Source organism: Hetaerina americana, unplaced genomic scaffold, assembly GCF_022747635.1.
Source record: "Hetaerina americana unplaced genomic scaffold, ioHetAmer1.1.p SCAF_4, whole genome shotgun sequence".
NCBI lineage: Eukaryota > Metazoa > Arthropoda > Insecta > Odonata > Calopterygidae > Hetaerina > Hetaerina americana.
The window spans coordinates 10,576,042-10,603,137 of record NW_027286985.1 but is presented as its reverse complement, the minus strand read 5'-3'; the positions used below and the strand labels follow the sequence as shown (position 1 = coordinate 10,603,137).

Sequence of the window (27,096 nt, the reverse complement as noted above, 5' to 3'; positions counted from 1 at the left end):
ACACCAGATGATATTCTCATATCCAATAATAGAATACCAAAAGTGAATACACTTTTTGATATTACTGAAAATTACAACCAAAAGATAAGATCTTACAAAAAATCTAAGCTTATTCTGCCACTTTTACCACCAAGTGGGATTTAACTGACAGGTCTGGGTATCATATGTTGACATATTGCTCACTTCTAGATTTTGCTTGACTTAACATTCAAGGAGTTCGAAATGTGCACAAAGCGTTCCTTCTTAAATTAATATTAAAGATTTCATCATAATGCCAATTTGAACTCTTGCAAGAACAACAACACAGCCAACATCAAATTCGACTTGAAATATATGATATCCTAAATTGCAGCCCTCTATAACTTGTCAAACGTTGTGTATGGGTTTAGATTTACAGAGTAGGCAGTTTTAAATTGCTTCACTGGTTTTTGTCTCTTTATTGTGTACAATTATTTATACTTGAAGTCTGAAATTAAATTCAAAATAAACTTTGACAATATGGTAGGAATAAAATAATATCAACATGAAATGCGGCATCCTGAATGGTCAGACACCCATCTTAGGTAATTGTACAATACTGACTGACAGATGTTAAATGATAAGTACAGTCAAATTAATGTCAAAGTCAGCCCTAGTGAGTAGAAATTCATGTTTCACATGATAATATGAATGTACTACAGAGGATGTGAAGTATAATACATAAAATGTAGCATTGTAACACAAAAAAATATCAGATGATACTAATAAATATACACAATTACTTCAAAAGGCCTCAAGAAAAAAAAGAAAGCAACTCAAAGGAAGAATTAAAAGAAATTATGCTCCTAAAACTGAAAAATATAAAATAGGTACACCAAAATTTTCAAACTGTAAAGCTCGACAAAAATGGGAGATTAAGTAGCTATTACAAGAAATAGAATGATATATATCACATGTATAAAATATAATTAATTCAACAATTCAAACACAGCCCATTTTGTGACGATAATTCTGACACCCATTAAATAAACAACACAATTGAATCAAGTATCGGTTGAAAGACATACTTATCTTATTACAGAAATAAAAAAACTTCAGAATTTGTGCCAATGTAAATCAACCCTAATTTATATGGGTTAAAAAAAACTTGTCAAAACAATTATAACCCACTTTACATGTGCATTAACAAGAAAAAACACACAATACTGAGCAGTGTAAGAACATATAAAACAAAGTATTTTCAATAAAAAAATCCATGAGCACTTTTTTAAGCTGAATGAACACACATTGGAGAAAATTTTCAAAGTTCCAGTCAATATACATCTCTGAGCCTGTTTACTTTGAAATATTCAACTTTAGACAACCAAATTCACCACTTGTGTAATAATTTAAATATTTTCTAAATGCAATGGTGTCATCATTCTCAACTAGTACAAAAAATGTCTTTTCGGATAGCCAAAAGTCCAGCATAAAAACTTTTGGTTTATCAAGGAATAAATTAAAACAAACACTCTAAATATAACTACACCAAATGATTACATAAATCATGACTCTTTGGCATTTGCCATATCAACAATGTCACTGGAGCATCCTCTGCACACTAGAAAATACAATGAGGGCCTTGATTTTGGCCAAGAGACCTATAAAAAATGACACAAGTTTTATTTTAACACATTAAAGGACTAGATTAATGGGTGCATTAAGTAAGCTGCACTCAGTGATTCTACGCAATGCAAAGGGTTCCGTCAGGAACATACTTCACTCAACCACACCTTAGCTCAACGTCATTCAAGCTTTGTGGCCTGGTTACCCTGTCTATTAAACTTGTTCCCAATTTGGTCCCCACCACTTGAGTCCTGGAAATACAGGCTTTCCCATCAGACACACAACCTTAATCCTGCCCAGAGCAAACAAAAGCCTTTCATACCTAAGCCAGCCAGCCAGCAAAAATGTTGCATCCAACTAAGGCCTATATTTCCACAGGCCAACCGAAAAGACTAGGAGTGATAACAAAATAAGTAAAAAAAAATAACTAGCAACCTTTCAAAAATGTACAAGTCCTGTACATTCTAAGTGTTACGGAGTGTTGACAAAAAAAATTGCACTGCACAGTGGTTCTGGAGTGGAGCAATATCGAAACAAAGCAAGCAAGCAAGCTTGATCATTATTTGCTTCCATAATAGGCTATTACCTTTGTCTACAAGTTAGATATGCTCTAATAACAATTTTAATGTCTTTTTATCCTTAAACTCCTTAAAGGTATAGGGGAATTAGCTACATGCCCCTTGGTAAAAATACAACTTTCCATCTTTCACAATGGCTGATGCAGGATTACAGAGGCAGAGTAAGGCAGGCAATATCAAATTCATTTGTCATTTCATCCTACAGGTTTATAGAAGATCTTTTAATGACTTGGACACACTAAGGTTAAGCTTAGGTCCACCCCCTCTTGAAAAACAGGCATTAAGTGTATCAATAAATTTGCCAATGTACTAGGCTTGGCTCATTTTAGAATATCCCAACAAACAACTTGCATTGCGGATAAAGCACAAAATAACAATAACATTACAATTGGTTCTTCATTCTCAAGTAAATGATAAACCTGAGAAGACTATGTAGAACTTTTTAAAAATCTGAACTCAAAAGTAATAAAAAAAAAAGATTGACACTTTCTCGAATTTCTTTCAAATATCTTTGTCTTTGATGGGCAAACAAAATTTTTTATCAATGTTCCCATAAGTGTACGTACGTCCTTAAAGAAATGTTTCCATGAGCATTAAGTAGTGCTATGCTAATAGTGGCCAGCAAAATTGTCCACAGCCTTTATAAAAAATTCATGTCAGCCATTTGAAAGGCTCAGATAGATTTTTAACTTTCGGGCACATCATCACTGAGGAGTGTTCATGGCGAGATGTGTCGAACAGATGGTGTCGAAACAGTTGCATTGTCATCTGGTCCTCCTCTGCCCTCTTCCTCTTCTTCCAGCAATGCTGCTTCGGCTGCTATTTCATCTTCCGTCAGCTTTCTAACAATGGGCTCATCATTCTCAAGGAAGACATATCTGTTCAAAAAAAATACGGTAGACTCAGATTCAAGGAAAGTGTTCCACATACATTAAAAAAGCTGACCTTTAGTTTGCAATTTAAACCAGCACATGCAAGTCATCTCATTCTTGCCGCATCAATTAGAATTTATTGGTAACATCAATAGAAATTATGGGGAGGAGAAAGGGTAGTTCTTGAGACTGGAACCAGAATGGGATTTGAGATGAAAAATATCATTTAAAGTAGTAGCATATATTAGTGGGGGACAGCCAAGGTCATCTGCACCATTAATAATATGTGGGTCATTCAGTAGGGGTAGCCATTTAAGGGAATAGAGGAGGGTTGGAGAAGAACCCAGTGTTTGCATTACCCTATTCCATTTACAATTGGTGTCAGAGTCTACAGTTATAAACACTCCACCCCACACAGGGAATACTCACTTCAAGTAAAAAAAAAAAAAGTGCTCTCCAAATAGAACCTCAAATAGTGACCGACTGAAAAAACCAGCCACCTTCAGGATTTGAACCTGGGCCCTTAGGGTAGAAAGTTATTGCATTACTCATTGCACCATCCCTTCCACTTGATTTCAGAGCCGATATTTTTTCTAACATTGTTTTCACACAATTATGTATACACATGTGTTAAATTTTATATGCACCCAATAATCGAGAGCTGGTTGGAAAATTGAAATGTTCCTAGGTTCATACTCACTGGATCCCTTTAACTTAGTAGGGATTCGGGCAACTCAAAATAATGTCTTGTTGGCCATTTAATAAGAGAATGTTATTCAATAAATGATCACATCTCCAAAGGTTCACCAGCGAAAATGTTCAAAAGCAAACTCATAACATTGTGTTCGAGGAGACATACAGGAGTTAGAGGGTGGTTCAATAAATACCCGTGTTTGACGATAAAGGGCGTTCCTGAGGGCAATATATGTTATCATCATGTGCTGCCATCTATCAAACGACGGTGAAACAAATTTCAGACTGATTTAAACGTTAGTTTGGATTTGGCAGCCATTCGAGTAAGACGTGTTTCGTGATTTTCACTAAGATGGAAAAAGAGCAGTACCGTTCGGTAATTCGCTTTTTGTTTTTGGATGGGAAGAAATGCGAGGAGATAAAAGCAAAGTTGGATGCTGTTTATGGGGACACTTCGCCATCTACGACCACAGTTAGATATTGGTTCAACGAATTTAAACATGGGTGAACATCTGTTTTTGATGAGGAGGGACCAGGACCCGGCAGATGTGGTTACCGAGGAAATCATTCAAAAATACCATACCATGAATCTCGCTGATCGACGTACAAAATTGTGCAAAGTAGCAGAGGCCGTGGGTGAGTCGACCGGAACGGCAGTTAATATTTTACATGATAAGTTGGCGATGAAAAATTATTGGCCCGATGGATGCCGCGATTGCTCAGGGTGGACAACACATTCATCTGGAGTTGTCGCCGCCAAACTGCATGAACTACATTGTGAATTGCTGCCGCACCCCCCGTATTCACCCGATCTGGCTCCCTGTGACTTTTTCTTATTCCCTAACATGAAGAAATGGCTCGCGGGAAACAAATTTAGCTCAAACGAGGATGTTATCGCCGAGACAGAGGCGTATTTTGGAGAGTTCGACGAATCCTATTTTTTGGAGGGGTTAAAAAAATGGCCGGAACGTTGGGAGAAGTGTATCTTTCTAAAAGGGGACTAAGTTGAAAAATAAAAAAGTTTTTGAAAAAATGGTTTCTTCATTTCTTCAACACGGGTATTTATTGAACCGCCCTCGTATTATTGATAATAGCAAAAAATAACATCATGCTGGCTGACAAAAACTAAGATGCAATGCAAATTGCCAGAATTTTTTGAATGGATAGTGGATATAATTGAGTTTTCAAACCTAAATATTCCAACATTTCCCTTTCATCCCAATTAATTGACAGTCTGCTCTTCCTAAAGCTACGACGGATCACAACATTTTATCTATTATGCTGACATGTGGTGCACAATTGTTTATGATTATTTAGAACCTATGGGGGTTAAAATTTTATCTAAATTTTTTATAAAACCAGGAGTTACTGCTTTTGATCATGTTGCAGTTATATTGGTGCAGTGATTTCCTTTATATAGTATGCCTTTTCCGTAACAATATTTTGCTGCACATGGTAAAAAATGTACAATGAATGGAACATGTTATTTTACATAGGACAATAGATGATATTTTTGCATAAAATTTAGGCACCTAATATCGCACGTTTTGATCCAATGTGTTTCAAAATAATGACAAAAACTATACCAATCATGCAATTTACACTGTCTCAATCACTTCAACCTTTGATTTGAAAGTCTCTTCATTTGACTAAAATTTTTTCATAAAGATCAAAATTTCATACGTCTAATCTGCACAAAACATCCATGAAGACATCATCTTCATCTGCCTCATTATGTTTTTTGAATTATGATTTCACACTGCTTTCCTCAGTGCCATCCTTTGGCATCCACAGGGCAGCATTTTATTGGCTACCTCCTGAAGCTACCAATGCGTAAGCACTGGCACTAAGTCATTTATTCTAATTATTACACATGTGACCTTTAAACATCAGTTGTAGCTAACATTGCCCACTTGCAATGACTTGTAATACATCCTTAGAATGACCATAAGATTACTATGATTTTCATTTATAGTGTTCTTGAGTGCATCTAATGGAGACCTCCACAAGTACAGGAGGCATGGAGAACTAACGTTGAACGTCAAAGAATACACAACCGATATGAAAATGAGACATGCTTGCCAGGAAGTACGATTGGGTAGAATCTCCCACAAACTGTGAATATGAACCAGCAGGGGAAGTGAGGAATCGCAATAGGGAAGGCCATGAGTAGTATTATACCTTTGAAATGAAACAGCAGAAGGCATTGACATGCTACTCTTGTAATAGGTAATTTTCGTTAAACAAGGTGTGCATTTCACAGAGTGCATGTAATGTACCATAACTAATGGTTATAACTTTAAATGTGAAGAAATACCACGTGATCCCATTGGGCATATTCCATAATGCATGAATGCTATACATGTGCTATGGCACACATCTTCATTAAAGTTAAACTGTTTCTAAAATCAAATATAAAAATATGGCCGAACCCACTCTCCATAATAAATAACAATTTTCATTTAATTGCTTACAAAACAACAGTGGTATAAAAACATGAAACTGTTATATGCGATGTTTCCAGGCTTAACTTTGTGGAAATCCATTATCACTGAAGTAAAAAATACCAATGTACCTTTTGACTAAATTTTTTATTTGGTACAAATAGTTTCGAAGCATCGACATCATTACCAGCTACCATGCCAGTGACTGAGGATGACACCGATATGCCAAATAAAAATTTAGTGGAAAAATACATTGGTATTTTTTCACTTCAGTGATGGGAGACTGCTTTCTAATGATTTATATGAAAGATTTAATGGCACATCATACAGCACAAAGTTTTATCAACAAATTGTGTAGCCATTTTATAATTTTTGAAACTTAATTGATCATAAAGATTATACGTACAACTTTGCAAATGTATCATACTTCTCCTAAGATGTAAGTACAGCTTCTAACGAGGTGACGATTTCTTTGATGACTATCGACCTTTTGTTCACTATTTTAACTGGAGACAGCTAGATACCATTTATTCACTGGATCTACCCGAGTTGAAATTTGGAACTGAAGCTGAGACGAAAACCTGGGATAGAACTGAAACAACATGGAGCCAACCCTTCACTAAAGGAGAGATCCACTCTCAGTATACTCTTAATGGATGCAACAATTTCAGAGCGTAAAAATCATTCGCCTTGACTGGGACTCGAACCCAGATCCCTCAATATCCGGTCGAGTGCTTTAGCCACTTAAGCTACTGAGGCGTCCTCTTAAACTCTGAAATTTTGGGGCATTTAAAGGAACTAGATGTTATGACGAAATACCGTACATACAATTCTGAAATTGTTGCATTGAAATGCACATTAGCGGATGACTCCGTTAAAAGTTACTGTTGCGGCATCTCCCGCAGTTTCTTTGGAATTTCTTAATGGATGTTTGCAATTGTCTTCATTTTGATGGGTAATGTTCAGATAATTAAAAAAATTACGATGTAATGGACGTTTACGTATGTAATTACGTTATGTAATGGAATTTTTAAAAGTCCAAACATTTACACACCTATGCACACAATAATTTAAAGAAGAGTCTCGCAAAAATAAATTAGCCTGAAAGCATGCCTTTCTAATTGCATTCTATTTTAAACAGATCTGATACTGTTACACAATTATTCCATCTCATAAATCAAGGAGAAAAAGGAGAAACATATAATTTCTATACTTAATTTATTCTAATACTTAGTACTTCTCTAGTCTAATACAAAGTACTTGCTGTATATGTAGAGTACGTCGTATACACATACATATAAATATATGATAGGATAGGAAGAGCACTCGAATTAAATTGCCCGCCGATAGTAACAAAGCAAAGTAAAGCAAACAAAACATGAAAATTCCATTTCATTCATTCTCTAATATTTTTTATATTTGATTGACTAAAAATTAATTTATATGGCAAATAAAAGAGTGCACACAAACCTATGTCCCATTTCGACTTACGAATCATAGCAAAAAAGCAATAAGGCAACATATTGTGTTGGCTTGTAAATATTATTTTTTTTATCCATCTGTTGTTTGCAGTACATTTCAACCCCCTGGCTCCAATCTGTTTACTTGTGGTAGATAGAGCCATAGGAAATTATGATTTCATGTATTCATTGGTTGTTACCCTTCATAGGTGGTTGTCGTATGAATATAAACAGATGCACGGCATCTATACACTTTCAAATTAACTACGAAGCCCTGGGCACGCGGTATCTATACAAATCCATGACAACTGAAAAGTTCTGGGAGCTCGTTATCGAAGGGAAGATACGGTACATCATAATTTTCACTAGATTAGCACTGGGCATCTGCTAAAAACTCACAGGAGTTCATCTGTTTAACAACCTTAAGGTCCGATTCACAAGGAATACATGCACTGAACTATTTTTACTACACACAGAGGTACCTAGACATTTTTGTGAAAAATGTCCAGAGGAGAGTTAAAAAAAATCAACAGCAGAATGAATTAACATTTTAAACTTGCAAATACCACAATTTCACCAAATTTCCTAAAAATGATTCGGTGAAAGGCATCCTGATGTTAGTCAAAACTCAAGAAGTAGCAAAACTTGTTGCAATTTTCATGATGGCAATTCACATTTCCATCAAATCAATAATAATTCAAAATTGCTTGAATGGATTGTAAAGTTAAAAGCTCACCTTCTTTCCTCAAATTGAAACATGAGACCCAATGCCACGTTCAGAGCCGAGCCGTCATAATGATGGCAGCCTGAATATCTGTACTGGGGTTTCTTGTCAAAGCGACAGCCAGCAGATTGTGCACCAAGCGGCCCGAGGCAATCTCTCGTTAGGGCGCACTGAACCCAGGGCAGCATGAGCTCTGAGTGAACACGGTGTGTGTTGAGAAGCAACAGGGGACTTGATTCGATCATTGGTAAAAAATAGTATGCAGCAGGCTCCGTGTGGAAATAACCAAACATCTTTGGATGGGTCAGAGATGACACGGGGTGGCGAGTCGCATGGGCCAGTATACCCGGCCCTTTCTCACTTCCTTTCCCGGTTAATTTGTTGACCATTGCAGATAATGCCCGATAGCTGCCAGGGAATAGCCTATGGCTCACGTCAAGGAAAAGAACAGAGCCTGCCCTGTTCAGAGCATCCTGAAATGAATTTAGGAAGAAAAAGGAGGACTCAGCACTTGGCAAAACAATGTTGCATCAGAGATATAAAAATCTTCTAAATGGAGAAATTCAAAACGTTGCTCAAAATCCATACTTAGTCGCAAATTTTAAGAAGGGGTTGCCAATGTCACAGAGTATTAAAAAAAATTATAAGCCCAAAAATATTTCCATGATACTCGGATACTCACTCACAAATATACATTTGGCTATCATTGTTTTTATTTCATTTGCCAAAGAAATTAGAAATTCTGAAATAACAGTAAAATCTCTCACATTTAGGTGAACCCAATGGAAACTTGTCCTTTGGGGACATCTACTAAAACAGCAAAATGGCTAGAACCCACGATACTTTTGACATATTCATTACATTTACTAAGCACTCATTAAAAAGTGTTGTAAATTCAATGAATGGAGGCACTTGTACACTGAATGTACTAGTAACATTTAAGATATAATTATACACATCACCATAAAAGTAATAACTAAATCACGAATGACAAAAAAGTCCTCATTGAATGAGGAGAATTCAACTGTTAATGGAAAGTTTTTTGTAGCCATTAGTAAATTACTGGAAAAGAATCATTTCAGACTCTGAGTATAAGAGGAAAACCATCTATTTTGGAAGAGAGGTAACCTTAATTTTTTATCTTCCCTTTCCCTTTTGGGAGAAATGCATTGAGTGTATTACATCAACATATAAATTGCCAATGAAAGGATATTGCAAACATGTACGTGCATTACAGTTCACCAACATCTAAGAGAAAGGTAAAAATGCTGATTTGAGTCATTCAATTTTTTTCTTTCTCTTTATGCAATTATAAAGTGTTAAAGGGGCACATATTCATTTATAAAGAAACAACATTTGGAATGCATATAAAAGAAAATATGTTAACAGCTTTGCTGGAAAGGAATTTCTTCAGTAAACATTTATTTCAAAGTAGACAACATATACAGTGATTTGGGCTAATTAATATACGTCACTTTATTGTGCAAAAAAATTTGCATTCATTAATCAATGAAATAACTTTCTTCTGAAATGCGTACCTTTTGCCAAATATAGTATATATTGTAAGACTCACAGATAAATTTTGGGGCCAGTGGGCTATATGATGGAAGGAAAGATTTTACACCTTAGCCTCTCGATGAAAGCTACCATGGGATCAAGTTTTTAAGCCCGACTTGCTTGGTGAGAATTGAAAAAATTATTTGGGAATGATGGACATGTCACCTGATATGATCCCCAAATGACACCCAAGTAAAGATTTAGAGCGAGAGAGAATAACCCCTGAGATATGAATGCAAGGTTATATTATAGAAAGCAGTGCACCAGCCATGAATATGATCCCAATCAGAAAGAATATTATTACAGTTAAAACACTTTGGGTCCCTCAATAGTTCCGTTTTGCTTTTTTTCCACTCCCACTTGTTTTGACATCCTCACCTAGTTTTCAAGGAATCAACAGAAAACTAAAATGAAAGAGATGTAAATGTGAAACTTATTAAGTTGAGATATGTCACCATTGAATTTAAGCATGCAATTTGAAATCTCATTGCTATGCATTCAACTGCTGTCGCATGTCAAAGCATTTAACACATAATACAGGCTCAAACAGATAAAACCTTAAGGAGCAATTTTGGAAAACCGAATTACCTGAATAAGAAGAGGTCGATAAGCTTGAAGCCTATCATCCTCTACATGGGACGGGAATTGGCTGTAATCAAAATTTATCACACTGCAGCGACTGCTATTACAGTGCTTCACCAACTGCAATAAAAAGTTAACGAAGAATTAGAGCAAAGACCAAAGGTTTGCACCTGTCGTTATGCCACTACTTTTATGTCAATAAGTTTTATAAATACCACAGAAATTCATTGAATACTATAATAATAATATTTTATTTTTCACTGACTATACATATTATGTAGGTACAGGAATCGTAAAATTCAAAGTAAAGTAAAAGTACAAAATACAGGTACATTTTTACACTATTAACATTCTTAAAAAAAGAGCATACATATAAATTAAAAAGTGCAATTAAAACAATACACTGTAACTGCTTTCCATTCAAAATTCATTCAATAAATAATAACAATATATTAGACGGAGTATTTCGAGTTTCAATTAGAAATTGTATAATTAATCACTTGCTTCCAATGAGTGGGGCAGCGTGTCATACGAGAATTCTTACACCCATTACCATTGGTCTTTTAAACGAAATTGCTCATTTACGGCAACTTGTGTGGATGTTGTGATGATTTCTAGTTGAATAAGAGTGCATATCACAATTTGTGTCAAAGAGATGGACATTATTTTTGATTAATCCTTTCTCCTTAATACTCAATATTATATTTTCTATAAATACTTGCATGTTAATTAAAAAACACAACAACTAGAAAGGTCATTTCACTCAAATGAAATACCTTCTGATAGCAAAGCCATGCATTAAATAGCATGCACTTTCTTTTTCACACTATTTTTACTTTGAAATGAGCACCAATGTACGGGAAACAGAGTAAAGTCACTGCCCTGCCGTAACCACCAGTTCACTCAGATATGAATGAAGAAACAACTTGAATCAAGTCTCAAATGATGATGACCTCCTTCCAGGAGATCTTTGGTGCAATGATGCACCTGGCAGCTTTGAACGCAAGATGGGAAAACCCAAATATTCGTCAGTTGATTAAATGCACAGAAATTTTACCAATAGCTTAGTGAAAAAATTTTATATGGGCTCCTTTTCCATCTTTTTGTACGGTGACAGAATATTATCGTTAAATCCTACATCAATGGCATATCCAACCTCTAAAAAAAATATGAGGCTACAAGGAAATCATTATATTGCAATCTGATACTGTTGATTAGCTATGAACAAAAATTTACGATGGAGTTACAAGGCACCTTCCACTGGAATTTCAAATGAGATTATAGCTCATGGAATCAGGCTCAGTTAAATTATTTACATGCAAAACATCAAGTACAAACAATTTACCTTCTCTAGCTCATACTGTCCTAACCCAAGGTTATATATTGATATGGAATGGTTTGGAAGGAAATGTTGGACATTTCTTGCAAATCCAATTCCGTGTTTTTCTTGATCCTCTGACACCTGCAATCAGATATTATGTTTTAGCAAAGAAAATTAGCAAATATTTTTAAGACTACTATGCCACTTTATTAGTTCAATATTTCTTAATTAAAATTCCCTCTCTTCATATTTTAGATAGGAATTTTTTACTGAAAGTTAATGGTCAGGTGCACATACTAATACTTAAGATTTACAGATCATTACTGCTTCCATTTGTTTCATTAAAATTCAATCCTTTTCATTATAGAAATGAATCCTATGTATGTATGACCCTCAGGAAATCAATAAGAATTTGGGAACCATCTCCTATCTAATTTGTTTCCATAACATTACTGAAAACTCCCCCTGAGTCCCCTTTTCAACAACCCTCAGATTGAAAATGTGTGGACAATAAAACAAAGGATAGAGTTATCAGTAAGATAAAAATCAGACAGCAGAATCTGCTTTATTGATTTTTCTGTGAAATGAATGATAAACCTGCTCTTTCATTAATAAACTCAATTTCAAAACTGATGTGTTGGATGCTAGATAGATAAAGTTTCATTGCCATGGTACCTCAAGAGAATATAATTCCATAATAGGTACTGTTATTGTTTATTACTGAGCATATTAAGCTTTAGTACATTTATTGTACATTTTATCATGAAATACTCACAACAGAGTAAATAGAAGGGGGGGGGTCCTAATGATGTTAAGAAACTTTGAAAAATAAAAGCCCCATATAAGAAACTTTGACAGTATAAATCGGCATAATAAATAAGTGCTTCTTATTATTTTGAGTAGCATTAAGGATTTACTGATTTCCCCAATTAAACAAAGTTGGGCATATCCCATTTCACTATAAATATTTCATTGACATGTTAATATGTTACATTCCATAATTACTTCAGAGTGGAGAATTACACAGTCACACACACTCGAGACAGAGGCATGGAAATATTATACAATACATGGTTGTGAGTTATAATTGCAATTTCACACGATGCTTAGTTTTACTAATATTGCAAACGAATGCAACACATTGGGACCTGAATGATTCGACACAATTACGTAAATTCACTTAAGAAAGGCATTTCATTTCACCAGAAATATCTACTGAGGTATTAATCTAACAAGCCATAGGAGATAAAACTATTGTACATGAAAACATTGGGGTATTCACTGCTTTTTACAAATCCATACACCCTTTGTGAAGTCCATGAAAGCAACAATTGGTAATTCATCGTACTTACATGCGTTACAATATGAGGTAGGGTTGTATTTTTTAAGACACCTTCCGGATAAAGACGAGGAGTTTCAGTAAATCCAAGAAGCATTAAATACTTCTCATCAGCGATCAATCGCTTCTCCTCTGCATCTTTTAAGTTTTCCTGCCACAAATATCGACATTTCAATTATCAATTACTGGTGTAGAAATTATATCAAGGATTAAAAAGAGTTATAAAATAAGCTTGTCCCAATAGGAAGCAATAATCTAAGAGTGATACATTCTTGTGGCCAAATCATGAACAGCAAGAGAAGAGAAAGCCAAACCAATACTAAAGGCAATGCTTTCCGTAAAATAATAATTTTACCTTGAAATTCTTTAAGTTGTTTAGCTGCTTGTGAGTTTCTGTTACGATTGTTTGAATTGATGGCCTCTGATTTCCAAACAAACAAAGGAACACACTGCATATAACTATACAAATGAGGAAGAGTACAAAGTTCTTGGTCCTCATTGGGTGTAGCATGCACTACCGATGTTGTTACGGGCATTGAAAATCTCACACCGGTATTCAAGGCGGGGAGCATGTGACCATTACCACTACACACCTACAACAAAAAATTTACGACTCAGTATGACTACACTCAAACAGAAACAACTTTGGTACCTCAACTTGTGTCACAAATTCAACCACTTTGCTCATATTCACTTTCAGGCAAGGTGTACCACTAAATGTAACGGGGTGGGTATTATATAATGCAAACGATGTGTTAAAAGTGAATGAACTCATGACGTCCACTGCATTAGGGCATGTGAAACTAACAACAATCACAACGCAAAATTAAGTCTGTAACTCAATATCCACCAAAGACGATACGCACATTTTATATGTTAACGATAAATTCATCTTCAACTCATCTACTTCAATATAAACTAATGTAGTTCATTTAGAAATAGATTAACTGATTCATACATCTACAACTCAAGACGGCCGTTCATATCGACGAACTCTGGTGGCCAATTTCTGAAACGTTGTTCATCTTTTGGGCGCGACTACAATTCAAAACAACATGGAGAATGAAAAGGATAAGCGAAGTGTCAAATCCTAAGTGGCACCGTAGGTATTAACGAAAGGCTCTTTTGCAATGATGTGCTTTGGTTTTATTCAAAATAACAATCAGAAGAGGCATTCAGGTAGCTAAAATAGTAGTGCCTATAAAATGTATATCGCATGTCTTAATCCAAATTCACTGACCAATTTCCTTGCAGCTTTTCTGCAATTTTATTTAGAGCTGGTTTCAGTCATTTTGATTCATTGGAATTCATCTTTAAACTGTTACCGTAACTACATTAGTAAGTGTACTGATTTTTCGACAAATTAATGGCAATACGTACAAATAGCAAGACTTCGACCTGAAGACGCCTCCAGGACTGTAACAGTTGTCCATCAACTCACCTACGCGAAGATAATTCCCGGAAGCCGCATGAATCCATCAAATAGACGTCGCGAAAGCCTAAGGATTAAAATTGATAGCAAATAAAATGTCATTTAATTGTAGTATGCAATGCATTTATTACAGTGAAAAATACCTGAAAAGTACTTATAAAGCGATAATAATACAAATAAACCGAAACATTTCAGCTTATAAGTTGAAAAATCACCCATACTGTAAAGCTGTGACAACCCGAATATGTGAATCTAATGCGAGTAGTAAGTACCTCTGACGATAAGTGAACATTTTTTGTGAAGCGCCAAAGCAGAGTAAAAGAGTCGAAATAATAATAAATATTAAGCAGTTTCTCTATGCACCTATTCCTCGTAATATCAAGGAATTTATGGAATTAATATTTGGAAAAGTTCAACCAAGGCCTTTAGCAAGTAAAAGATTTTAAACATTTCAATTTTATTAAAAGCGCGAAAACATGCATTGGGTTCTTTATGGAAACTTTAAAAAAAAGTGAGGTTGAAAGCAATTTAGCTGGAAAATCAAGACTTTTCACCCACTTTCGACTGATTGCCGATATATATATATATATATATATATATATATATATATATATATATATATATATATATATATATATATATATATATATATATATATATATATATATATATATATATATATATATATATATATATATATATATATATGAATACATGACTGAATGTATCGGAAGAAAATATTCGTAAAAGTATTTTCAGTAATAAACACTTCTGATTATACAATTGGTTTTCAATGCTAATGTCTTTCTCAAACGATTTAAATACGCGTAAATCCTCCTGAAAGGTGGAGACAAGAAGGAACTGCGTAGTCCGTTGATTTATCGATTTTTACGCTCGAAAATAGTCTCAGCATAGCCAATTTGGAAATTACTGGCAATTATTGTGCAAGATTGACTGCGGAAGTTGGGTCCTTTCTTGTTCCCATAATCTCATGCCGTATGCTTCCATGTTTACCGCGCACAGCACGCGCTCTCCGGCAGAACAAATTCAGAACCGGAACGTCTTTCCGGTTCGTTTCGCAGGACAAGGTTCCCGAAATTGCGGGGTGAACATTTCAGGTTTACGTTGAAGAGACAAAGGCACGGTCGTAAAAGCTTCGTTGACAAATCTCTGTGAGCTCTGAAATCCACCACAGTGAAAGTACTCTTACGGAGACATGAGCGTGCATTAATGGAGAAATATATTAAGAAAGTGATGTTTTGCTCATATGCATTAACATTGCAAATGCGCCCTAGTACCAGTTGCGTGGCATGTGACAGATAAGCTGATTGTACGACACATTTTTTTTGGAAAATAGCTTATTTGTCTTGATTGCTTTCTGGTCTCTCCCTTCTCAGTATTATATTTATTTTTGATTTCCGGACATTTCAGTTGGTTTCGCGCAATTAATGCTCTTGATATTTGCCGATGTTAGTATATGTCTGTAAAACAAACGCAGTTCCCTACAAAAACTTAGTTTAAGTGAAAATGCGAATCATTTACCGAATAATTTATTTTAATTTTATATTTTATTATTCGGCACATGCATTTCTGTGTCTCTAAACAAAAACAATATATCGCCGATCGACCCTCTTTTGATTTAAAACTAATGAGGTAACAGGTAAGTGTTGGCGTAAGTTTTTAGGTACGGTAACTTTTACCGTAAGGTTTTCCCTACTTAGGGAAAAAAAGATTTTACCTTCGCTAAATGTTTATTAAATTTAATGTCGGCAGTTGCATTGATTACAAGGGTTTTTGTTTGTTCGAAGTCGAGCGTCAACTCGACAGTTCACATTTTCCCTTCGAGTCGACAGAAACAAAAACTCAAGTTTCTTTCCGTAATTTCATTTTATTACCCATGGCAGTGAAACGAAGAGATTTTGATTAAACCACGCCTGGATGTATTATGTTAGGTGACGACATATGGTTGTCAGTATGCCTTTAAAAAATTTAATTTAATCCAATCAATAATTTACCTCTTGTCCTCATGCACACTGGACGTGAGTAAAGCCTCAAGCCCATAGGAAACTCCTTAATTAAAAAAAAACTTATATGTTGGCATCGTTGTCAGGAGAGGAATGCCTATCGCAATTTCGTGAAACAGAAAACTGAGTCTAAATATACCACACCCTCCTTGACCCAAAGATTGTAGTTGTTAGGTGAGGGAGGCGTTCTATGGCTTTGCATTGATAATGAGTTCGACATATACCCCATTCCCCACCCTAAATTTATGCGAGTTAAAATAAATTAAGAAATAAAATAAATGATTTCAACCATATGCTTATTTTCTTGTTTCATGTGCTCCTTCCGCTTCTCAGGATGTAAGAGACACACGCCGGTACTCTCCATTATTCTTATGCCAAAGTAAAATGTTGAAAAATTTGGCGTCGCCTGTATACGCGGTTCTCTGATAATCATCCAAAGTCGCAAATGAACCTTGAAACCTCTGTCCAAGGAAGGATTCTTCCAGGTTAGTCTACGTACTCTTTCGTTAGATCTTACGTACTCTTAGGAGTATTTTGAACAACCATCCGTTCGCAGATCCATATAGTTTTCGTTCGATTAAAAAGGAATCCGAATTATTTTGATGAAGTACTCAATTCTTATAAATTTTCTTTCAAATAATTTTGGGATAAAATTTTTCAAAGTTTTATCTGAATTTTTGATAATTAGCACGAAGTACCGTTTATTGAAATTTTAGCGCACGCATAGAATTACAATCACTTTAATTTAATTTAATGTTTCCTGCAACAATTTCAGATAGTAAAAGTCATTCGCCTTGACCGGGATCCCTGCCCCAGGGTCCTTGACCTGGGTCCCCAAAATCTCAGAGTTTACGAGGACGGCCTCGATAGCTTAACTGGCCGAAGCACTCGGCCGTAGATCGAGGGATACGGGTTCGTATCCCAATTAAGGCTAATGATTTTTACACTTTGGAATTGCTGCATTGTAATGCACACATAGCGGATGACTCCGTTAAAAGTTTTTGTCGCGGCATATCCCGCAGTTTCTTGGAATTATTTTATATTTCCTGCCATGGTTGACTTCTGAAACGCGGTATTTTACTATTTTTTAAACATTCAAATGAAATCTACAACATCCCACTTTACGTTGAATTGTATTTTTGACTAAAGGATTATTATACATAATAGTTTCAGGTTTAACTTTGTGGAATTCGTTCATGATGAGGGTTAAAAAGAGACTTTGCTCTTCCACATAAAGATTTAATTCTCCCTTAGTCCCCCTACCTTCCTCCCCTCTTGGAGCCAGGGCTATATAAGTTGAAACATTTTTCATGATGTCACCTGATGATGCATCGAACCCATGGTCACGAAATATTAAATCTTTATTGTGGAGGTGCTAAATTTCTTTTTTTTACCCTCATCATAAAGGACCTATTGAAGTAAAATGCCAATCATCAAGGAGACTGGCAAGGTATTTCTTCAACGACTTCATTGGGGCGAGATGCAGACTTAAAGAATCCCTTCTCCCACCTAATCCCTAAAAATTACTCATTGAAGGTAATAATAAACACCCAAACCCAAGTTGGAGAAAAAAAACCACCTAGGCGGGAATCAAACCCGCAACCTCTGGGGTGGCAGGCGAGAGAGTTATCCCACCGCTAGCGGAGTTACATGTCAGGAACCATTCATCCCAGTCAAGGTGAATGATTTTTACATTCTATTCCGTGTCGTCGATTTTCTATGCGTAAAGGGTTGCCTTGGCATAAAAAGAAAAGTATAGTCACGATATATTTAAGGAGGGGAAAAGTAATACAAAAAACCATTATTTATTGGGTGCTTGAATGCATAATGTATAGCGAAGTCTTTATTATTGAGGCCAAACAGCATGGACTTGGTCAGTTTGGGTTAAGAGAGAAAGGTATCCGGGTGTCTATGCAGCGCCGTGGTGTATCAGCACGCTATTAGTATCTGATGATGCTGGCATCGAGGGACTCATTAAAATTCCACAGCTAATTGTAAAACAAAACTACAATTAGAAGGGTAATTGCCTGCCGTACAAACGGAAATACGAAATACTATTTCCCTCGTGCAATTCGCCGTTAAAACAATATAATTTAACGTTTACAATGAACGTAATTCACGTAAATTGCATTATATAATTTTAAACATCACCAATCACATATATGGCGGTGACCTTATACCTCCCGTCACACGCCCATGCGGTGGTTTGCAGGATATTATGAAGATGTAGCCATGCTTTACACTTTCAAGCTTCACTTGGTGGAATTGTTTGATGTCCATGTGTAATGAGCTGGTAATATTCCATGGACTTTATTTCACGATACAATGCGTTTCACCGACCTGCGGCATCGTCAGGCAATAGTTCCACAAACAGCTGTTGAATATATACCCATCGGACAGGGGAGAGGGGGGGAAGTTGGAAGTGGGTCGGGGGGATCGGGTTTGCCAGTACTTCAAAGTCGGTGGTCGTGGCTTTTTCGGTTAAAGGAAGGAGAAGAGGTGATGGCGTCTTGGTTATGACTACGCATTAAGTCTGGTCCGGCATTATGGGGGGTAGGGGGCGGATAGCTACTTATAACCGTTGGATTTGTTTAACCATAGGCCTCATTAAAATATGCTGCAAGTATATGGGATCCTCATGAAGTCGAATTAATTGCCGAATTGGATCGCGTGGAGCGTAGAGGAGCAGTATTTGTAAAACGTTGTTATGATAAATGTAATAGCGTATCCAAAACAATAGAGCAGCTACGCTGGGAATAATTCACGAAGCGAAGGTTAAATTAAAAATTGATTCTCTTGCATAAATGGAAGGGAGTCTCTTTAGCAGTGGTGTTGAAAGTGAATTATTACCCCCATAGAAATATGGTAGGATAGTTCATTTCAATAAAATTAGAGAGCTTAAGTGTAGAACAGATATATTTAAGATTTCCTTTTTTTCCACGAACGATAAGGGATCACAATAACATCGTCCCACCGCGGTAGGGTCATGTTCAGGTAAAAGTTATTCTGGTGTGTATTCAATCCCTACCACACACCCTAGTGGTGGCTTGCAGGGTACATAAATAATTAAACAAAAATAAAAAAAATATTATTCTTTTATGAACCCACGTCACTCAAGTACATGAAAAGTTGTCTAATTTTCAAGGATTCCCAATGCTTCTTGTAAGGGAGCCTTTGTTAGTTCATCCTTAGGCACATATGACTGGGATTTAAGCTTCGTGAGCCACCCCGCTGATATTTGAGATGAGTGACCTCTGAACCTGTGCCTTAATTTGGCCAGCCACGTCGAGGAGAAGCAGGCACACGCACCGCGAGTGTCTCGTCATAAGTTACATAGGAGCCGAGGCTGATGATAATTTCACCTGAAACCCTTCCCGCACTGAGTCAGGAAAATTCTAACTTATGGAGATCATTCGATAGGAAAAGATCGGGAGATGATTTCCCTTCGCGGCATCCCCTCTTCTTCGAAACAGGGGTGGCAGGAATTTTAAGAAGGATCTGATGTTTTTCTCGCCGTATGCTAATGAGGATTTACCACCAGTTTATGTTCTGCATTGTTGCCGACTTTCAACGGACGACTCGTCCATCATTATTAGGGTTAATTGAGCTGGATTTTATTTGCGGGAGCTGTTCCCTCTCTCAGGACCGCTTTTTACTGCGTGTCTCCAAACATATGTTGAATATCCTCTTGCGAGGAGAAATGTTTAATATAAATACCATCATTTTCATGTTTCATTGAACCAAAGACAGACTCGTTTGTCCAAGCCAATATGTTTGTCGCATAGCTCGATGGTGACAGCTTTGATTTCTATCTAGGGCGAACAGATAAGGAAGTGTACCTAGTCAAAGGCATCTTTCGAGTTTATGACGATCTGTAATAATCCAGTTATTATTGATACTAAAATAACAGGGTGTAACACCACTCTAGGTTTTCCTTATTCCGCTTCTAAATTATAGTATGTGTTTAATGTGCTACGCTGCATTCATTGTGGAGCAATAAATCCTCAAAAGGACACTGCAGAAAAGCCTTGGGAATTCCAAGTCATTATTTTAAAATCTTTTCCTGCTCTCGCGGCACTTAAAAGAACATCCATCCAGTCCATCAAGGCACCACTAGAATGATTTTCATCCGACTAAGAATGTGAAATCGCAAAATTCACTCCTCTGATTGTATAATTTTTTTATTAAAAAATAAACAATAGAAATGGCTCTAAATTGTCTTTCGTTAAAAAATAAATGCTTAAAAATACTTATAATAAACAAAATATATGCAATAAAATAGTTTTTTTGTAAACATACGAGATCGACCTTTTACTTAATGTTTCATCCTAAATTTTTAGCTTCTCAAAGCAAGTAAGTGAGCAAGTCAAATTATTGCGAGATACTGAGTCCCGCAGTGGTTAAGAATCAGGTGTTAAGAAAGTAAGAAACATTTGGGAACACCTGTCGAAGATTAATATCAGTCATTTAGGGCTTTCAACTCAGGCGCCCAGTTAGTCAGGACGAGCGATCAGAAGTTTCGGGCCATCTCAATTGCGGCGCCATACCTGGGATATGGACGACTTCTTGGGCGAACGGAAGCATACGTATGCTGTCTCCCGCTCGTTTACTTCACATCACTTCGAGAATGAGAGATACTCGGAAGTCCCGTCATAACATAGCGTACGGATCACCACTGTCTTTTGTTTCCTTCAGGAGGCTCTGTAATTCGTGAAATGAGGGCATGTTGACAATACAAAACTGGATGCATGGAAACGTAGCTTGATCTAACGCAAGATGAGAAGGTTCTGAGTTGAAAGGCTATAACTTAAAATTGTGAAAACCCAGCGATGTTTAATAGGGAGAGAAATCGATTGTCTTCTGTCACACACGAGTGGAGAAGGCGACGGGAGAAAGTCTCCTTTTGAAAGTGCCGCGGATGCTTCCTGACGAGCAACTAGCGAATGGGACTGCAGTTTCCATTGGCCTTGGGTTAGCCGTGATCGCAAAGGGGTTAGTACTTTGCTTTGTGGCCGCAACAACCCATGTTCGAATACTGGTCACGGCAATGTTTCGCGAACATTGGAACGGCAAGAGGCAACTTCTTTTTGTTTGATTTTTAAAGAAGATTTGCGATAATTTCCCATGAGTCTTCGCAAGCACCTCCTAGAGGTAAATAAAGGTAACTCGCTTCAATATGTTTTGGGTACTTTTTATGATTTTTCGCTATCCCATTTTTCTGACTCAATTTCTCATTACTTGGCGCAAACAATTATTCCTAATTACTCACTACATAGTCGATTTGGCATCTGCTTGAAAATAATAACGTGGTTCTTTCGTTTGTCCCTTTGTAGAAATACGCTTGACATATATTGATTAAAAAAAATATATTACCTTTGATATTACCTCATACACGTATTACTGTTTTCAGCACGTTATAACCGAAGAGGGGACGTCAATTGAGTTAGTTAGTTATTTATTAATTCTAAGTAGATTGTTCGCTGAATAAAATTCTGTCCCAAGTATAGATACCTAAGTGTCATTCGCCGGATAAACTTACCTTCAAAAAATGAACTCTGGTAAAATGAATTAAATAATAATTTTTTTCCTCACTAAAACTCCCATTTATGACCATTTACTAAAATCTAAATGCAATAACTCTCTCTCTCTCTCTCTCTAGGGTGTATTCAGGCAATGAAATAAATGCACACCCTCAAGTTGGTCTTGGAGATTCAATTACTCATGGTCGTGGAGAATGCAGGACGCTTGGAAGTAGCCAACCCTTTACTAGCACCGATCGAAAGAATTAAATGAAGAATAAAGAAAATGAATTCTTTTGAGTTTTAAGAGAGGAAACATATTCGTCGTCGAAAAATTAAAAAAAAAACAATGGAAAATGAGAAAAAAATACTGCCTCTTGCCGTTCCAATGTTGGTGAAACATTGCCGTGACCAGGATTCGAACCTGGGTTGTTGCGGCCACAACGCAAAGTACTAACCACTATACGATCACGGCTATCCCGAGGCCTGCTAAAATTGCGATCCTATTCGCAACTTGGTCGCCAGGAAGCATCCGCGTCCACTGGAGCGCGGAGGTTCGCATTGGGGGATGGTGGACGTGGAAGGTCAGTGAGAAGGGCTGCGTACTCTAGGCTAGGTACTCCATACCTTAATAAATTTCATCACATTGAAAATGAATTACGTAAGCATACGTCTGTTTTGTATCCTTTTAAGTATCTGCTTGACCTTACACTAGTCGAGACATGTAAGAGCTCTCCTATTTAATAAAAGTATTGAATTAGTGAAAGGACATTTAAATAATACCCGATCATAATTTTCTGTGATGAACTATCTAAGGGAGAAAGTCTTTTAAATATTACTAACAAGGCAATAAATATTTCTATGACAACAAATGTACTTGTGTCGTACTATGGCAAAAGGCATTATTTATTGGCGCTACATTCAGTAATCGAATCGACAACTAGTAAACTACAACATAAATGACGCTGACGTAGAATCTTAAATATCTTATACAGTTTCCAAGCTACTTTTTATCAAGAAATTTGACCATCATCCCTGAAGTTTTAAGTACGATTCTGTGCTCACGCCTGGTGATCTCGCCGATGAAGTTAGATCGTAACTGCTAATTTCCCCTTGACAAAAATGCTCACATTTTGTGTTGCACACATGGTGTGTAATAATCCCCTACCACGCACCGTAGCGTAGACTTGGTAGATAGGTAGGTAGATAGGCACTACTATCGCGATACGGGTATGGCCGGCCACTCGGGATCCCTTATCACACCGGGAACTCGTCGAGTTCATACGTCGGCGTCCTTCGTGCGCAATTAATTCAAGTTTGGGTCGTGTCGCCGTGGCGTGGCACTCACTCGTTGTAATAAGTGGTCCTCCAGATCGTGTTACCAATTGAATATCCTCCGACTGCGACGCCGTAGTGGTTGTGCAAATCCAGCAAACTATAAGGGAAAACGGGAACTCATAGCCCGCAAATGACCTCATGTGGGAACTCGCGAGTGAGGGCGATGGCTGGCGAATACGCTGGGAATTGCGCAGATCTTATCCGCAAAACATAGCAGTTTCATGTTTACTGCAACATGATCCAATGCGAAAAACTTATGGGAATAACAATTGACCACACGAAAATGAAAGCAATGGGATTCTCAGTCAGTGTGCGGGCTAATTTCTGCTGGAATGTGAGAGGATAGTTCGCATATTAGGGAAGCATTTTGAAAGCAACAGGGAACGGAAACAATAATAAGAAAAGGAATTGCGCTAGTTAGAGTAGTATTTACAAATAGAAGGGATATAACGACTAAATGACAGATAACTCTCAGCAAAGATGAGAGAAGGATTATCAAAGGCTTTGGCATGGAGCGTAGTATTGTAATGGGTTCAAAACCCGGTCTTTTAGGCCCTAGGGTGAGGTTAGATTGGAGGATTTTGATTCGCGGGTGTGGAAGAGGATAGAGACAATGAGTTGGACGCAGATGAAGATGGACGATGGAGTAAATATAGTGGGAGAAGAGAGAAAGATGTCATGTGAAAGATGGAATAAAATGGAGGGATGAGATAAACATATGGGAGTAGTGGGATGTTAGAGTGTGCGACGGAAGGGAGACATTATGTTAAACGAGTGAAAGAAAAGCAGAATAGCATGAATATCAGGGAAGGCTTTGAATGACATGAAGGCAGGCGAGGATGTCAAACAACTGAAGTCTTTTTACTCTTGGGCAAAAAAAGAGGCATGCGATGTAGCTCACAACGTTACGTAATGGAAGCGGTCCAAAGAATATACTTTGTATTTTCGCATAAAATATTAATTAAAACAATTTTTCATAAGTTATAATAACTATTTAATGTGAAAATACAAAATGTACTATATTAAGTCAAAGAAGAAGAAGGCGATCGAGAGTACCCTCGTATTGGAGAAGACGTATTTATACGTAAAGCATACTATTTGGTAGAGGTGTCCTAAACCTCCCTTATTATAATAAGTAGATTTTCTGTAATGACCCGTGAAACCTCTTTCACGTGACGGTCATACCGTGCGACTGGAACAATCCACGTCACAAACACGTTTTAATTTTAATTAAACAGCAACCTGCAAGCCACCACTAGGATATGTGGCAGGGGGTGATTACACGCCAGACCATATTTGACCCAAAATACTTTTCCCCCCTTGCGCGGTCGAACAAGGTTTTTCTGATCCCTTATCGTTTGTGGGAGAAATTACATCTTAAATCTATCTATTCTACGCTAATTCTCTCTAATTTCATTTTCATGATCTCTCATACCGTAGTACGTTGGGGGTATCAAAGCATTTCCAACACCATTGCTAAAGAGACATCCTTCCAAATAATCCAAGAGAGAACCTTCGCTCCTTGAGTGGTTCCCAGCCTAACCTTTGTGAGGCGCCTCGTCGCCCCGCGTCACCCTGCCCGAAATGAGAAGATGCGCAACAAGTGTGGGCTCGGCTGGGCATTCATCCATCCCTTGCTTGACCCCCGCCCAGCAAACGACAGCACAAGTTAATCTCCCATCACCATGGAGACGCAGTCACTCAGATACAGAGGTCGATTGTGGTATTCATTCGCGTTTTCGTACAACCTGCTAACATGAACGCTAATGTTTTAATTATCGTATTTGTTGAATTTATGGGAAACGAATCTGGAGTAAATTATTTGAATAAGGTGATTACAAGAAAAGCTATTAGTTGTGTTTCTGAAAGAGCAACCACGAACGACAAGGGATTAGAATAAAATAACGTTTGCCCGACTGGGCTAGAAGGGAAAAGTGTTTTGGGTCAAGGGTTGTCTGATCACGCCCTGCCATAAACCCCAGTGGTGGCTCGCAGGGTACTTAATAAAACTAAATACTAAAACTGAGAGTCATCATTAGCTTCATTCAATGGTGGAAGTGATGTGTCACCAACTTTATGACTGAGTTGCTTTAAACAAAAAAGGTACGCTCATGCACATTTATTGTCAAATTTAGTATCATTGATTGCCCGAGGTTTTCTTTAAAATATTTTGTCTGCTTTGGAAATGAATAAGGTAAAAATAACAATAACGATCTAACTTCATTTGCAAGATCACCCAGTGTATGCACAACATCGTACTTAAAACTTCAGGGATGATGGTCAAATTTCTTGATAGAAAGTAGAAACTGTAAAAGGTATGTAAGATTCTACGTCAGCGTCATTTATGTGAAAAATGTTGTCATGTGAGGCTGTAGCATCAATAGTAATGTAAATATATCCACCGGCATTATTTCAATGCCAAGACATCAGTTAACTAGTTGTCGATTCGATTACTGAATGTAGCGCCAATAAATAATGCCTTTTGCCATAGTACGACACAAGTACATTTGTTGTCATAGAAATATTTATTGTCTTGTTAGTAATGTTTAAAAGACTTTCTCCTTTAGATAGTTCATCACAGAGAATTATGATCGGGTATTATTAAAATGCACTTTCACTAATACAACTATTTCATTAAATTAAAAATATAAAATAAAATAAAACAATGGAAGAGGTCTTACATGTCTCGACTAGTGTAAGGTCAAGCAGATACTTAAAAGAATACAAAACAGACATATTTTTACGTAATTCATTTTCAATGTGATGAATTTTATTAAGGTCTGGAGTACCTAGCCTAGAGTACGCAGCCCTTCTCACTGACCTTCCACGTCCACCATCCCCCAATGCGAACCTCCGCGCTCCAGTGGACGCGGATGCTTCCTGGCGACGAAGTTGCGAATAGGATCGCAATTTTAGCAGGCCTCGGGTTAGCCGTGATCGTATAGTGGTTAGTACTTTGCGTTGTGGCCGCAACAACCCAGGTTCGAATCCTGGTCACGGCAATGTTTCATCAACATTGGAACGGCAAGAGGCAGTATTTTTTTCTCATTTTCCATTGTTTTTTTTTTTAATTTTTCGACGACGAATATGTTTCCTCTCTTCAAACTCAAAAGAATTCATTTTCTTTATTCTTCATTTAATTATTTCGACCGGTGCTAGTAAAGGGTTGGCTACTTCCAAGCGTCCTGTATTCTCCACGACCATGAGTAATTGAATCTCCAAGACCGACTTGAGGGTGTGCATTTATTTCATTGCCTGAATGCACCCAAGAGAGAGAGAGAGAGTTATTGCATTTAGATTTTAGTAAATGGTCATAAATAGAGACCTCCTAATCTAATTGGAGTGTTAGTGAGGAAAAGGTCACACAGAAGAGAACACCGGACACTTCACGCGCGTCTTATGGCGGAATTCACATGCTCACGTCATTACTTGAGTCAATAGAGACTTACAGTATAAATAATATTAGCTGCCACGTATTCTCTTTCGACAGGTATTGCAGTATCACCCCTGGTGCTTAACTAATAATTTGCCAATTCAGCTGCGTTTTACGACTATCGCTCCCAGGTTACCCTTCCCACACTTCCCGGTGACCTCCCATAACCCCTCTCCTCTCCCTATGGAGTCAGTCC

General features: G+C 37.1%; 1 protein-coding gene and 2 non-coding genes across 4 annotated transcripts; 1 reads left to right on the top strand and 2 right to left on the bottom strand.

The window, feature by feature from the left end:
* Positions 1-406: 406 nt before the first annotated feature.
* LOC139692297 (uncharacterized) lies at positions 407-14,128 on the bottom strand. Of its 2 annotated transcripts, none has more exons than XM_071590399.1 (7): positions 14,021-14,128; positions 13,510-13,747; positions 13,168-13,305; positions 11,840-11,956; positions 10,501-10,614; positions 8,368-8,828; positions 407-3,040 (listed from the first exon to the last, which is right to left on the bottom strand). In XM_071590399.1, the coding sequence occupies exons 2-7, from the start codon at positions 13,663-13,665 to the stop codon at positions 2,881-2,883; spliced, it is 1,146 nt and encodes a 381-aa protein (XP_071446500.1). In that variant the 5' UTR covers positions 13,666-13,747; positions 14,021-14,128; the 3' UTR covers positions 407-2,880. The 2 variants fall into 2 exon arrangements, with proteins under 2 accessions (XP_071446500.1, XP_071446501.1); XM_071590400.1 differs by lacking the exon at positions 14,021-14,128 and adding an exon at positions 13,849-13,874.
* Positions 14,129-22,532: 8,404 nt separating this feature from the next.
* On the bottom strand, positions 22,533-22,604 carry TRNAH-GUG (transfer RNA histidin (anticodon GUG)). Its single transcript has one exon. It is a non-coding gene; the product is annotated as a tRNA-His (tRNA).
* Positions 22,605-26,397: 3,793 nt separating this feature from the next.
* Positions 26,398-26,469, top strand: TRNAH-GUG (transfer RNA histidin (anticodon GUG)). Its single transcript has one exon. It is a non-coding gene; the product is annotated as a tRNA-His (tRNA).
* The last annotated feature ends 627 nt before the right edge of the window (positions 26,470-27,096 follow it).

What these genes read in the sequence shown, in the direction of transcription:
- LOC139692297 (XM_071590399.1), bottom strand. Translation starts at nt 13,665, where the DNA reads ATGCTACACCCAATGAGGACCAAGAACTTTGTACTCTTCCTCATTTGT. An exon ending in ACAACTTAAAGAATTTCAAG is followed by an intron (nt 13,306 to 13,509) that starts GTAAAATTATTA and finishes TATTTGTGGCAG; the next exon opens with GAAAACTTAAAAGATGCAGA. An exon ending in GACAGTATGAGCTAGAGAAG is followed by an intron (nt 10,615 to 11,839) that starts GTAAATTGTTTG and finishes TTTTTATTGCAG; the next exon opens with TTGGTGAAGCACTGTAATAG.